At 47.7% G+C, this 14,229-nt stretch overlaps 1 protein-coding gene across 2 annotated transcripts in view; it reads right to left on the bottom strand.

The window, feature by feature from the left end:
• The window catches only part of LOC140396507 (uncharacterized), a 42,438-nt gene that overhangs the window by 18,960 nt on the left and 9,249 nt on the right, over positions 1-14,229 (bottom strand). The window contains exons 2-6 of one of the 2 annotated variants that reach the window (XM_072485194.1): positions 10,810-10,897; positions 9,823-9,883; positions 4,420-4,672; positions 3,210-3,311; positions 2,893-3,025 (exon numbers count right to left, since the gene is read on the bottom strand). In XM_072485194.1, coding sequence (XP_072341295.1) covers positions 2,893-3,025; positions 3,210-3,311; positions 4,420-4,672; positions 9,823-9,883; positions 10,810-10,872 — 612 coding nt within the window. In that variant the 5' untranslated portion in view covers positions 10,873-10,897. The remainder of the gene's footprint in view (positions 1-2,892; positions 3,026-3,209; positions 3,312-4,419; positions 4,673-9,822; positions 9,884-10,809; positions 10,898-14,229) is intronic. The other variant, XM_072485195.1, reaches the window with a different exon arrangement.

Raw genomic sequence — 14,229 nt, 5'->3', positions numbered from 1 at the left:
GCGAATAGTGAAAGTGGTGACACCGCTCAGAAATTGGGGGGGGTGATTCTCGGTCATGATGCGCCCGGCGCAAATCGGGCTACGTCGAGAGATTAGCGGGAGAGCCCCGAAACAGGACTTGCACAGGGCTGTGAACAATACAGGATGCTCCCGACTGGCTGCAGCTCGTGTATTCTGCTTCATGCCCTCGCTGGGCGTAAACCAGATTAGCATCTTCGAATTATAATTTAAATATTCTCGAACGGTTTGAAGCCGGATTCTCCTGGAGCCCAGGATTCCCTCCCTGCCGGCACAGCGTGAAGCCGGTGGGAGTCACTACTGGTCTCCATCACCAGAGACCAGATGTGTCGATCACACTGGGGAGCTCTGAGGACATTGTGGCCCTCGGGTAGTCGGGAACATGGCAGTGCCATGGCACTGTGCAAGGCCGAGGCCAGAAAGGGAGCCTGGAAGAGACGGGGCCTGAAATAGTGATCTGAGGGGGGGGGCATGAGGGGATGTGGAGCATGGGGGTGGGGGTATTAGGTGACCTCATAGCAGAGTGTCGCTCATATGGAATCATAGAATCCATACAGTGCAGAAGGAGACCATTCAACCCATCGAGTCTGCAGCGGCCCTATCCCAACCCGAACGAACACATCCTTGGACACTATGTGGCAATTTAGAATGGGCAATTGACCTAATCTGCACATCTTTGGACTGTGGGAGGAAACCGGAGCACCCGGAAGAAACCCACGCAGACGCGGACAGAACGTGCGAACTCTGCACAGTCACCCAACCCCAGAATTGAACCCGGGTCCCTGGTGCTGTGAAGCAGCTGTACTAACCATTGTGCCACCGTGTCGCCCCACCTGGGGGAGGTCTGCTCATACCGACGTTTGGGGAGGAGGGGGCCTGATGCCAGTGAGAGGTCGGGGGTGAGGGAGGGAGAGGCCTGAAGGGTGACCCATTGGGAGGGACCCAATGCCAGCGATCATGGGGGGATGGGGGAGAATGAGTTGATGCCAGTGAAGATGGTGGTGGGAGGGGCACTGATGCCCTGATGCGGGTGATGTGATTGGAGACTGAGCCCTTTACTGTCACTTTGAGATCAGGATGCCCCCCATCTCTGTGAAATCGGGCTTTCTGGCATGTTTGCCCCCCCCCCCCCCCCCCCCTCAATGCGGTGCAAAACACGTCGCTCCAAAAAATTTCTAAGTGCGGGTGGATTGCGATCCGGACGGTGCCGACCCACCCACCAGGAATCGCACTGCTTTCCTTGCTGGAGACCACATTTAGAGTTTTGGGGGGAGAATTGCGCCCTGGTATTTTGTTTTTTAATTTTCCAATTAAGGGGCAACTTAGTGTGGACATTCCACCTACACTGCACATCTTTGGGTGGTGGGGGTGAGACCCACGCAGACAGGGGGAGAATGTGCAAACTCCACACTGAAAGTGAACGTCCTGGGATTCCAATTCGTTCTTGTAACTTGGCGTAGTATTGCAGCAGTTGGAAGGAAACCCACAATATCGCATGTTACGGCCAGACAGAAAGTCATGAGATTTGTCATTGTTGTCAAGCTGCAAATCACTTTTCCTATTCTTAAACCTTGTTAGAGTGGACCCCAACATGGTGGTCACAGCTCGTTCACAACAGAATGTGTCAATCTGAAAGGTAAGGCTGTTGACAGTTCATGCTTTCATACATTCTTCTGTTTTAATGGAGGAATGATCAGGAATAAGCAAGCTGTGTGAAAACGCACACTGAGAGACCTTCCTCTACTTCTCGAGAGAGCCAGCCTGACGTGGAGGCAGCGAAGGAAGGGCTGCAGGTGCTGGAGGGCTGCCTGGAGCAAATAACGTCAACTGGATTCCAAAGTACACAGAACGTCATCACAGAGAGACTAATGGGTATTCTTCACCCCCAGGGATTTGAGGCTCTGGCTGATTCAATGAGGCTTTTCCTCTCACTGATCACTGGCAACCAGAATCCCGTTCCCAGTGCCAGCAGGGAAATAAGGAGCACGTGTATTTTACATCACAGGACCCACATTTGTATCATTTACTGAGGTTTCTACCTTATTCAGGCAGGCATCTACACCATCCTTGTCCATTGGCGATTGATGGGGGGTGGGATTGTAGCAGGAGTAAGGCAGTAAGTGCAAGTCTCCTATTTGAGGGTTCCTACCATCCCATTCCTCCGGCATATCAAGTAAAATTCAGACCATTTTTTAAAAAAAATAGTTTGACAAGAAATGCTACGGGGGGGACAACAATCTGTTTCAAACCATCATCCCAGTTGCATATACTAGAAATGAGCAATTCTGGTATAGGTTGCAGTAAATAATATTCGGATTGATGTATTAACTCGTAGATTTATTTAATAGCCACTCTGTGCCAAGTGGTCCAATGCTGTGAATGTTTCCCCCCTTTGAAATGGTCAGAAGATGTACGGACATCCTGTGCCAATTTACTGGGATTAAGTGTTAATCTTGGGTGTGTTAACCCTATACAACAGCCAGCTAGACACGGGTTTCAATTCATAAAAGATCTGGGGCTGGATTCTCCGTCAGCGGGATCCTCCGCTTCGCCGGCAGCGCACTCACGGCCGCGGATTTCCCGATGGCGTGGGGGTGCCCACAATGGGAAACCCCATTGGCCTGCTGCCGGAACGGAGAATCACGCTGCCGGTGGGGGCACACCGCGCCAGAAAACAGGTGCGGGGGGGACGGACGGAGAATCCCGCCTATTTATGGGAAACGTAGCCCACTAATCTGAGGTCAAGAGGTGATAAAAACCTTAACCATAACTTTTTAAAATAATTAGCAAAATAATTCAATTGGACAAAAAAAATCAATAGCAGCAGAAAATATACCAACAAACAAGTATAATTCTCCATTAAAATGAATTTACTCTTTGGCATTTGGGTGAAAATGCTCCAGGATAGTGTTGCAAAGATGAACTATCCCCTTCAACGTCATCTGCTAATTCAGCACAATTTGGATTTTTATATGTTGATTCTTCTGCTGAATGTTGCAGAATGTTCCTGCGAAATACATAAATAAACATTGACGTTTTGTAGTCTTCCACTCAGTTGTGTTGTTTCCCGTATTTTAAAAGAGAAACTATTAATATTTGCTCCCATTTACATATGAATGGATACATCAGTGAGTTGGGCCACAACATACAATGGTCACGTCATTAAATGAGCAAGGCTGAACAGTACAAACCTGACTGTGCTGGATCCCAAACCACAAACTTTTCTCCCATTTCCATTTCCCGTACGCTTTTCAGCATCCTCCACATTCTCACAAGTCCGACTCCCATAGCTCCTGAAACGAGTACAGTGTAACAGAAAGTTGATCACTGCTTATTATACACTTCACTTTTGACAATTCCTGCCAAAACTCAAACCAATCATAAGCAGTCATTTTCTTTATTCATCTTTTTAAAAATGTATCAATTAATGTACGTAATCTACATTTGTTTGTAGAGTACCTCAGATTTCTTATGAGCCCTGCAGAAAATTCAAAAAAAGAAAATGACACTTTTATTCAAATATGTTCTTCATGCAAATAAATGCTTTTAAAATATTACGGTCCAGCTATGTACATCTCTTATTAGTGCATTAATTACATTCTATATGCTCAATTGTGATCGGAATCAAGCTGTTGCTTGTTACAGTAAAACTGACTCAATAAAGGCAGCACGGTGGTTAGCACTGCTGCATCACAGCGCCAGGGATCCGGGTTCCGGCCTTGGGTGACTTCCGGTCTTGGGTGACTGTGTGGAGTTAGCACATTCGCCCCGTGTCTGCGTGGGTTTCCTCCGAGTGCTCCGGTTTCCTCCCACAGTCACAAAGATGCACAGGTTAGATGGATTGGCCATGCTAAATTGCCCCTTAGTGCCAATGGTTAGATGGGTTACAGGGTTACAGGGATAGGGCGGGGGAGGGTGGGGGTGGGGGGGGCCTAGGTGGGGTGCTCTATCAGAGGGTCGGTGCAGACTCGATGGGCCAAATGGCCTCCTTCTGCACTGTAGGGATTCTATGGAATAAGATTTAAGCTCAATAATTGAGTATGTTTCAGTCATTAATGTAGTTTTCATTAAAAGTTCCATCCTCCCAGTGTCTGCGTGCGTCTCACCCCCACAGCCCAAAAAGATGTGCAGGGTAGGTGAATTGGCCACGCTAAATTGCCCCTTAATTGGAAAAAAAAAAGAATTGGGTACTCTAAATTTTTTAAAAAGGAAAGAAAAGAGTAATTAGTAAGTGTTGCTATTAAAGGAATATCCCAAAATGAACCTTACCGCTCTCATTTTGGCATTCCCTGCTTAAAGGAAGAACAGTAATCCTTTGGAGTATACTTATATTGGAATATAAAACATTGAAAACTCGGATAGATTTTCAGATTATTAAAAGTAGCAATTGAATTATCCTACCTTATTACCAAAGGGACATTGCTGGGCACAGCGATATTGGTCCTCTGCCAATGAAATCCATTCAATTTGAGAGTTTTCTTCCTTTCCATAAAGAAGTCAACAATACTAGAAAATGGCACTTCACTTCCTTTGACGACATTCTTTTGAAGGACTGTACAGTGGATTTTTGGAAGATGAGGAACTGATGTTTTCATGCATGCCCTTGTCTCTGTCACCCCACTGAGATGCGGCTTTGAAGCGGCCAATAAATCATCTAAAATATTTTGAAGTGAAATGTCAATTCTGAGCATATGATTCCGGCTTGAAACATGTTTTTTCCTTGAACTTACAAGAGAATTCAAAACTGGTGAAATTTTGCCCATTACCTTACCAATGGATTGAAAATTTGGCCCAAAGTATTTTTAGGCAACCTGTTCTCAGGGAAGGAATATAACGTGTCAGGGTCCTTCCTGTTGATTTCCTTATTTGCCCTTTATTTTTTTCCCATTATCATTTTGATCCATGGATGCTTAATGGACATGTGTCTTTAAGTCAAGCAGCAGAGAGAATGAGGAATTCCAAACGTTGCAGCATAATATATGGTGCTAGCTTTCGAACAGCAGAACTCAGACTCTGTGGCACCTGAGAAATGGGTGGGACTCAGTTTGATTGGTTGGCTGGTGGCCAATGAATTGGCCAAAAGGCTGTATTCTGCCTGGCAACAGGTGATGATTGGGTCCTGTCTGAGACCTAAGGAAAGCAGAGTTGATTGGGTCCTGCCAGAGACCGAACGAAAGCAGAGTTGGTGACTGGACACTGAGATACAAGGACCAGCTTTCTCTCTTTCTTTCTCTCCCTCTCTTTCACCCTGGTTTTTCTCCAGGAAAGCTCCTGTATTTCTGAAACTGAGAAACCTGAATGAATCTAAAGTTACAACCTTACAGACTGGAAAACAGAGACCTCGACCTGAAAGCCTGGTGTGGAGGGTAGAGTGCTTAAAGACAACCATCTGAAACAGACTCTTTACCCTTTTACTTATTATTTTCACCTCTCTCTTCCCCTCTGTGTTTGTTTGTTGTCTGTGTATGTGTGTATAGCGGGTGGGGTAGGTTAAAGTGGGGGTTATGAATGAGATAATAGTTAACTAGTTGAATTTGCTGCATATGTCATTATAGTTCTTGTTATTAATAAAAAGTAATTCTAATTAAATTTACAAACCTGGTGACTGTAATTACTGGACAGCTGAGGGCCAAAGTCTTTGGGTATTTTTCTAAGAATTATTGATTAATGACTTCTGGTGATGGGGATGTGTTGAACGGATTTACGAAAGGTGGCTCTCCTCCTAAGAATTTGGATTTAGGCACTTTAAACTCAAAACAGCCTGCTTGAATCGGAAAGAAACACTCCCTCACCCTCCTCCAACAACAGCAAGACGAGTCATGCTGAGCAGGGTCGAAAAAAAGGAAAAGGCAACAAAGGCCTGGAGAGGCGAACCAGGGAGGTGGCAAACACACAGGGCGACAAAACCAATCACGGCCGACCGAGAGGGACGACCAGGTGGTGCACCAAGCTCCCCCCCCGGCAAGCGGGTGGAGGGAATTGGTTACAAAGGAACTCCAGGAATTCAAGGAGGCCATTAAAGTCAATATGAGGGCAATGGTCAAGATGGCGGAACGCTGATCACCATGCAGGCAGCCCTGGAAAAGGTGGAGAGACAGTTGGATTCACAGGGGGCAACCATAAGGGAGCTGGAAAAGGCTTCAACTGACCAGAGGGACTGGATCGCTCACTGGAAAAAGAGGTAGCACGTTTGGTGGCTACTCAAGGGGTGCTAGAGGGAAAGCTCGAAGATCAGGAGCGGGATTCTCCGACCCCCCGCCGGGTCGGAGAATCGCCGGGGGCTGGCGTGAATCCCGCCCCCGCCGGTTGCTGAATTCTCCAGCACCGGATATTCGGCGGGGGTGGGGATCGCGCCGGTTGACGCCGCCGCTCCCCCCCCCCCCCCCCCCCCCCCCCCCGGCGATTCCCCGGCCTGCGATGGATCGAAGTCCCGCTGCTGGAATGCCTGTCCCGCCGGCGAGAATCAAACCACCTCTCTTACCGGCGGGACAAGGCGGCGCGGGCGGGTTCCAGGGTCTTGGGGGGGCGCGGGGCGATCTGGCCCCGGGGGGTGCCCCCACGGTGGCCTGGCCCGCGATCGGGGCCCACCGATCCGCGGGCGGGCCTGTGCCGTGGGGGCACTCTTTTCCTTCCGCCTTCGCCATGGTCTCCACTTTGGCGGAGGCAGAAGAGACCCCATCCACTGCGCATGCGCAGGGATGCCGTGAGCGGCCGCTGACGCTCCTGCGCATGCGCCGCACGGCAAAGTCAGTTTCGTGTCAGCTGGCGGGGCACCAAAGGCCTTTCCCGCCACCTGGCGGGGCGGAAATCAGTCCGGCGCGGGCCTAGCTCCTCAAGGTGAGGGCTCGGCCCCTCAAGATGCGGAGAATTCCGCACACTTGGGGCGGCACGATGCCGGACTGATTCGCGCCGTTTTTGGCGCCGGTCGGCGGACATCGCGCCGATTGCGGAGAATCCCGCCCCAGGAGTATCGATTGTGGTGCCAGAACCTAGGCATAGTGGGCCTAAGGGAAGGAGCCGAGGGCAGGAACCCCAGAGAACATGTGGCCTAGATGCTGGGCAACCGGGTGGGGAGAGACAGCTTCTCCAAGACACCAGAAATAGACAGAGCCCACAAGTCACTCCGGCCAAAGCTCAGGGCCGGGAAACAGCCAAGGGACATAATTGCAGAAGTACCAAAACTGGGAAAGAATCCTGAACTGGGCCAAGCTGACAAGGTCCTGCAACTGGGAAGGACACTCGATTAGGATTTATCAGGACATTAGGACGGACCTGGTCAAGCACCGGGCAGATTTCAATAGTCCGAAGCAGCCCTGTACAGAAACAGGGTGAAATTTGGAATGCTTTACCCAGCCAAACTGTGGGTCACCTTGCAGGGCAGAGAGCATTACTTCACTACCCTGTAGACACGGACGATGTTGTCCATAGAAACAGGCAGGGAGACAGAAGCAGAGCCAGCGATGAAGCAGACATCCTGCAACACTGGGACTGTGAATGACTATGTGTGCAGGGTTGCATCGCCTCAGTTTGAATGTGAGAGCCAAGGCTCAGAAAGGAGAAGGCAAGAGCAGCAGGGTGCAGGAAAGGGTGAGGAAGGGTGGGACGGTGGCGCAGTGGTTAGCACGGTTGCCTCACTGCACCGAGGACCCGGGTTCTGGGTCACTGTCCGTGTGGAGTTTGCACATTCTCCCCGTATCTGCATGGGTCTCACCCACACAACCCAGAGATGTGCCAAGTAGGTGGATTAGCCATGCTAAATTGCCCCTCAATTGGAAAAAAAACGAATTGGGCACTTTAAATCAAATAAAAAGGAGAGGGGGAGGAGGAAGGGGGAACAGACGTGCAGCGGGCAAAGGGGGGGGTTTAGTCCGACCCCAGGAGGGAACCCCCTCACTCGTGGGAAAGCTAGTGTCAGGAGGTACGAGCGAAGGGGGAGGGGCCACGGCTCATCTCCTGCCACTACTGGGGGTAGTAGTAAGAGGGGTGAATGGAGGAAGAGGACAACAGTAGGGGCAAGGGAGGGAGGGAATCCGAAGGGAAAACAAAGGGACAAGAGGGAAAGGGCGCTAGGCTGGCTACAGCAGGTTGCATATGGCAGCAAGGAACACAAAGGCACCACAAAGAGCCACTTTGGAGAGTCCCCAAACTAAGGGAAACCCCGGAGTGCAGGGGCTCACCCATGTGGCACATATATAGTTGGAGGCCAGGCTGGGTGGCCCCTGGACAAAGAGAACCCCGGAGCACAGGGACTCAGCCTCATGATGAGTTCAGTAACCCCGTCCATTTTGGATGGGAAACCCCGGAGTGCAGGGGTGCATCCACAAGGTAAGTATGGTTGATCCCGCAGGAGGAGGAGGACAGAACCCGCCATCAGAATAGTCATCTGGAACATCAGGGGATTTAACGGCCCAGTGAAATGATCCAGTCTTCGCTCGCCTGGAAAATATGAAGGCCCACATAGTCTTCCTCCAAGAAACGCACCTGAGGGAGAAGGATCGACTGCGGGTAAGAAAGGGCTGGGTTGGAGAGACCTATCATTCATGCAATCGGTAGAGCTAGAGGGCTGGCCACACTGTTCAGTAAGAGGACGGTGTTTACACGACGAGGACGGTTACGGACCAAGGGAGGCAGAAGAGATGGATAAAAGGCTGACAACTCACTATCAGTTTATACTATAACAGATTCGAGATTGATCCCCGAGTATTTTAGCGTTCAATTAATTATAGTATCAATGAATTCTCTATTGGAGTGCGATTCCATGCATTTCTCTTAGCTACTTATCTATCTCCTATTGTGACTATTTCAGATTAATTCAGTCAGAAATAATATCTTGAGTGCTTACGTAATCATAAAATAAATTCTGAAAACAGCATCAGGGTGGGTGTGCAACAGAGCTGAAATAATCCCCTCAAGAAATGTGACAGGAATATAAGATTACCATTTTGATGGAAACTGTCAGAAAATGAAAACTGCAGTCAAAAATCTATCTCGTCAAATTTCTGGCAAGCGTGGAAGTATAAAACCATACTGAAGCAAAATAATCACAAAATATTTGAAAATTGCATCTCTATTTAGCTCCATATTTTCTGAAAATGGCATCTCTAATCTATGCATTTTTACATTGTCTGTGCAAGTTATTCAGCTGACTTGTTGCACAATTGTGACCATTCACATCGGGTGAAAATTTTGGTAGGATGTGTAACAAAGTCAGCGAATCCCTACACTGCAGAAGGAGGCCAGTCGGCCGATCGAATCTGCCCTGACCCTTCGAATGAGCACTCCACCCATTTGCTCACGCACATCCACTCCGCCCTATCCCCGTAACCCAAAACCTAATCTGCACATCCCTGGACATTAAGGGGCAATTTAGCATGGCCAATCCACCTAACCTCCACATCTTTGGATTGTGGGAGGAAACCGGAGCACCCGGAGGAAACCCACGCAGACACGGGGAGAAAGTACAATCTCCAGACAGACAGAGGCCGGAAATGAGCCCGGGTCCCTGGCGCTGTGAGGCGGCAGTGCTAACCACTGTGCCACCGTACCACCCTATCATAAATCTGTTCTTTTTATCTTGTTACACACAGTGCAAATCTCTCCCCCATCATTCTTCCATTGACATTGAAAGCGTCCTTGCTCTGACAATCCATTACACATCTTCCACACAACTCCAAGGGAAGTATAAATTACTGGAGCTCACTTTTCCACATAAGAATAATGTCTGCATTTGTGAGCATATGGATTGTAAAATAACATTGTTCATTCCATCTGCTATTCTGTACTTTCATAGACTTTTAATCTTACCTGTTAATCTCAATATCTCCTGTGATCTTATTGATGGTCTTTTGTGCAACGTGACATGGCTCTGTGAATATATTTCCAAATTTGAAACTGTTCATACCATTTCTAATGTAAAGTAACACACTTTAAAGATTTTGAAACTGATAGCCACCTTAATCATCAGCTTCAACAATAAAAACAGGCAATACTGGACAATCTCAGCAGGTCTGACAGCATCTGTGGAGAGAGAAGGGAGCTAATGTTTCGAGTCTGGATGACTCTGCAGTCACAGAGTCATCCAGACTCGAAACGTTAAGCTCCCTTCTCTCTCCACAGACGCTGTCAGACCTGCTGAGATTGTCCAGCATTTTCTGTTGTTTCAGATTCCAGCATCCGCAGTCATTTGCTTTTATCTTAATAATCAGCTGTATATTTATGCAAACAAATACATCAACCCTAACATTCTATGATTTTGATGAACCTATAGTTAAAAAAAAAACGTAAAATGTACAGAATGACATATATTTTATTTTCCTCACTTTAGATAAAAAGCTGACTATCTGGGTGATCTGACATATCCTATGATGATTATTTTCTATCCCGAACTAGTCTGTATTGAGTTAGATCTCAGAGTTGGTTGCTGAGTGAGGCTTAAGCTGCATGAAGGAGTGGATTCCAAGATAATTCTGCATGAATAATTATCATAGCACCTCATTCCACTTTTCATGTTTTCACTATTTTAATTGTGACGGACGGTTCAGAAGCTCAAGAAATTGCTGATGTAAATGAGAACCTCCTTCACCACGTTTCATTAAAATTCTTCAACATATTTCAGTGGGAAATATATATTTAGATTATTACAAGAAGGGATGATTCTATCCAAGTTAATACAAAATAACAGATTAATTCGGAGATAAATTTCTATCCGCCATGCTCATTCATTCAATTTCTAATAACGTCAAGCTAATGTGTCTATTATTTCACTTCTAACTTTAGTACATAAGCACTTACCGAAATTTCCCTTTGAAGTCTTTGTTCACTAGTTATTAATTTGGTCTTGTACAGTGTCTCCATGGTGGCAATCCTCTATTGACCTTTTCTTGAAATAATCAAATATATCGGAAATCTGACTGATTAATAAACATATCGGAAAATGCTAGCATTGAGCAACCAAATATCCCACAGTAATTCAATATATTCTGATGATCAACAGCAGAATTCAGAGATACAAGATTATAAGTTCCGTAATATTGCGAGGAAAACACGCAGTAGATCGATCTGCCAGATCGATCTTGCATAGTCATTCCCATCTGAAATTCCAGGGTTAGCCCTGGTTATATATTTCTATTCAGCTCCACCCACACAATGAACTCCATGTGATTGATTCCTTGCTGTGTCACAGTTATTTAAAGATATGCAACCATGGAGAGTGAAAAGGGGATTTTGGTAATCTGTTAGCATTGAGCTTCTCCATCTAATCATTAATATCAATTAGTAATAGTCATTATGATCCCAGACCAGACCCCAACAGTGGCTAAGGTACTGGACTGAAAGCCCAATATTTTACTTTAATTTTGTACGACTGTGAGGAAAGGACATTTCGCTCCAGGGTGGTTGCACAAGGAAATAGGGATATGGTATATTAAAACAAACTTTATTACTCACACAGTATTAAAATCTTTCACATCACACCATAATATAGCTTACAATTAACCCATAAACAACACTGCTCAATACCCTTAATTGCTAACTTTATTCCCACTAAAACAAGGAAAAAACATATCAGCTCTCAATCCACCTTAATATCAATGGCACAGAGGAACATTTGCTTTACAGAATTATTCTTTGAAAAATATATCTTTTGATACTGCTTTACAGTAAAAATGTGACTCCTGTCAGCAATTCTTGCTGTATGTCTTCCAAAGCTGTTTCAACTGGCTTGTTTTAGCTCCCTCCTGCTCTCAGACAAGTCTTCACAGCTTTAAAGACTGTTCATCTTTTTCTAACTAAACTGCAGAGAGCAAAACCTGACTTGTGAGCGCGGCATGGCCGGTGGATGCTGGGTGAAGCCTCCCGTGGGCTTCCCAACAGCCAGGATGTCTCATGGGATCTGCCCAAGTCCCGCAAGGCATCGGGATCAGGAACCCACCCACAATGGGGGGGACCAAGCTGCGCTTGCGTAAGTAGGCCCGGAATCTACTTAAGGCCTACTTCCCAGGATCTTTGGCCTCCAGCCAGGAGCCGTTCAGCACTGGTCCACACAAACGTGGACTTGGTAGAATGGCAGCCAGGGGGCTCCCAGGCCATCGGAGGCTCCCGGGTGGTCAGGTGTAGGGCAGGGTGGCCCCGGAGCACAGTCATCTTGGCACTGGCAGGCTGGCACTGCCACCATGGCACTGCCAAGGTGCCTCAGCGGCACTGCCAAGCCAGCAGAAGCACTGCCAGGGCAAGGGTGCTCAGATGCCACTGTGGCACTGTCAAGGGTCAAGAGTAGGGCCATGCCCCATGAAAGGAGGGTGCGGGGGGGGTATGAGGGTTAGAGATGCACGGCAAGTAAGAAGGGGCCTCTGGGAGATTGGGGGTGTGATTGGTGGGGGTCCTGGAAGGAGGGGCCTGCCTGTAAGTGTGTTGGGGTGGACTGAACAGGGGGACCCCCAGAGGCCTCGCTAGCAGGGTGTCCTCACATGAGGGGGGGGGGGGGGGGTTGTGGGTTAATGCCCATGTTTGTGGGGGTTGACATTGGTCATGAGTGGGGGGGGGGGGGACACCCAGAAGCTCACTTAGAGATTGGGGCACCCTTTCATATCTGCCTTTCTATCTCTCCCTGATTGTATGGGGGCCTATAGTGCACTCCCAGAAACGTGATTAGCCCTTTTCGTTTCAAAGTTCTACCCATCTGGCCTCATTTGAGGGACCTTCTAAGATATCATCCCTCTTTGCTGCAGAAATTGACTCTTTGATCAATATTGCAACACCACCTCCTCTTTCACACCCCCCATCTTGCCTGAAGATTCTAGATCCTGGAATATTGAGCTGCCAGTTCTGTCGCTCTCTCAACCATGTCTCTGCTATAGCAATAATATCATCTTCCCATATGTTAATCAACGCCCTCAACTCATCTGCCTTACTCACAGACTCCTTGCATTAAAATAAATGACATCCAGCCTTCTCATACTTCTCCCTTGTGCCTTAACTTGTCTATAATCATTCAGCTTTCCAGACTGACTTGATGTGTCTCCTATATTCGGCTCTGCGTCATCCCTACTCTACCCCTATTCCATATCCCAATCCCTTGCCAAATTAGTTTTAAACCCCCAACTGCACTACCAAAACTCCCTGCAAGCACATTAGTCCCATTCCAGTGTTGGTGGAACCCTTGCACAGACCCCACCTTCCCCAGAAACTAACCTAGTGATCGAGGAACCTGAAACCCTCCCTCAGGAACCTAAAGCCCTCCCTCCTACACCATCTCTCCAGCTACGCATTGATCTGCTCTAAACTCTTATTTCTATACTCACTGGCATGTGGCACTGGGAATAACCCAGTGATTACAATCTTTTATGTCCTGATTCTCAATCTGCTACTAGCTCCCTTAATTCTTGTTGCAGGGCCCAATCCCTCTTTCTATCTATCTCGTTGGCACCAATGTGAACCACGCCCTCTGTCTGATCACCCTCCCCCTTCAGATTGCTCTGCTGCCGTTCAGTGACATCCCTGACCCTGGCACCAGGGAGCCAACACACTATCCTCGAGTCATATCTGCTGCCTCAGAAACACCTGTCTGTGCCCCTGTCTGTGTCCCGCCACTACTGCTCTTCCAATCTTACTCCTCCCCCTTGTGCAGCTGAGACACCCAGAGTGCTATGAATCTCAGAGGAACTGTCACTCCCACTATTTTCCCACACAGAATAATGGTTTTTGCCTCAGATGCACTCTGGGGCTTTCCCAACTACCTGCCTGCCTCCCTTCCTCTGACTGATGGTCACCCATTCCCTCTCTGAATGCATTTCCTTAAGCTGTGGAATTACGTCTAAAAACATGCGATCCACGTAAATCTCAGCCTCGCGGATGCACCTCAGTGCCTCCAGCCGACACTCAAGCTCTGAAACGCAGAGCTCAAGTTGGACAAACCGGTGGCACTTCCTGCACATGTGATCATCCAGGCAGCAAGGAGAGTCTATGAATTCCCACATGCTGCAGGCAATGCAACACACAGGACTGAGCTCCCCTGCCATAACTTTAGTTAAAAGACTCTTACCTTAAATTCATGCCCAGCTTAAATTTATTTATGTTTATTTTTAAAGATAGAACTCTTTCCTTAATGAATCTCTGAAGTGGAGAAAATAACTTATCCACTACCTATACAGTGTGTTGGGAACAGTCTGCTCCACACCGCTGCTCCCTCACAGGTCAACTCCTGTAGCTGTAACT

Source organism: Scyliorhinus torazame, chromosome 19, assembly GCF_047496885.1.
Source record: "Scyliorhinus torazame isolate Kashiwa2021f chromosome 19, sScyTor2.1, whole genome shotgun sequence".
NCBI classification, from domain to species: Eukaryota; Metazoa; Chordata; class Chondrichthyes; order Carcharhiniformes; family Scyliorhinidae; genus Scyliorhinus; species Scyliorhinus torazame.
The sequence above is the reverse complement of the archived record's forward strand: the minus strand, read 5'-3'. Positions and strand labels throughout refer to the sequence as shown.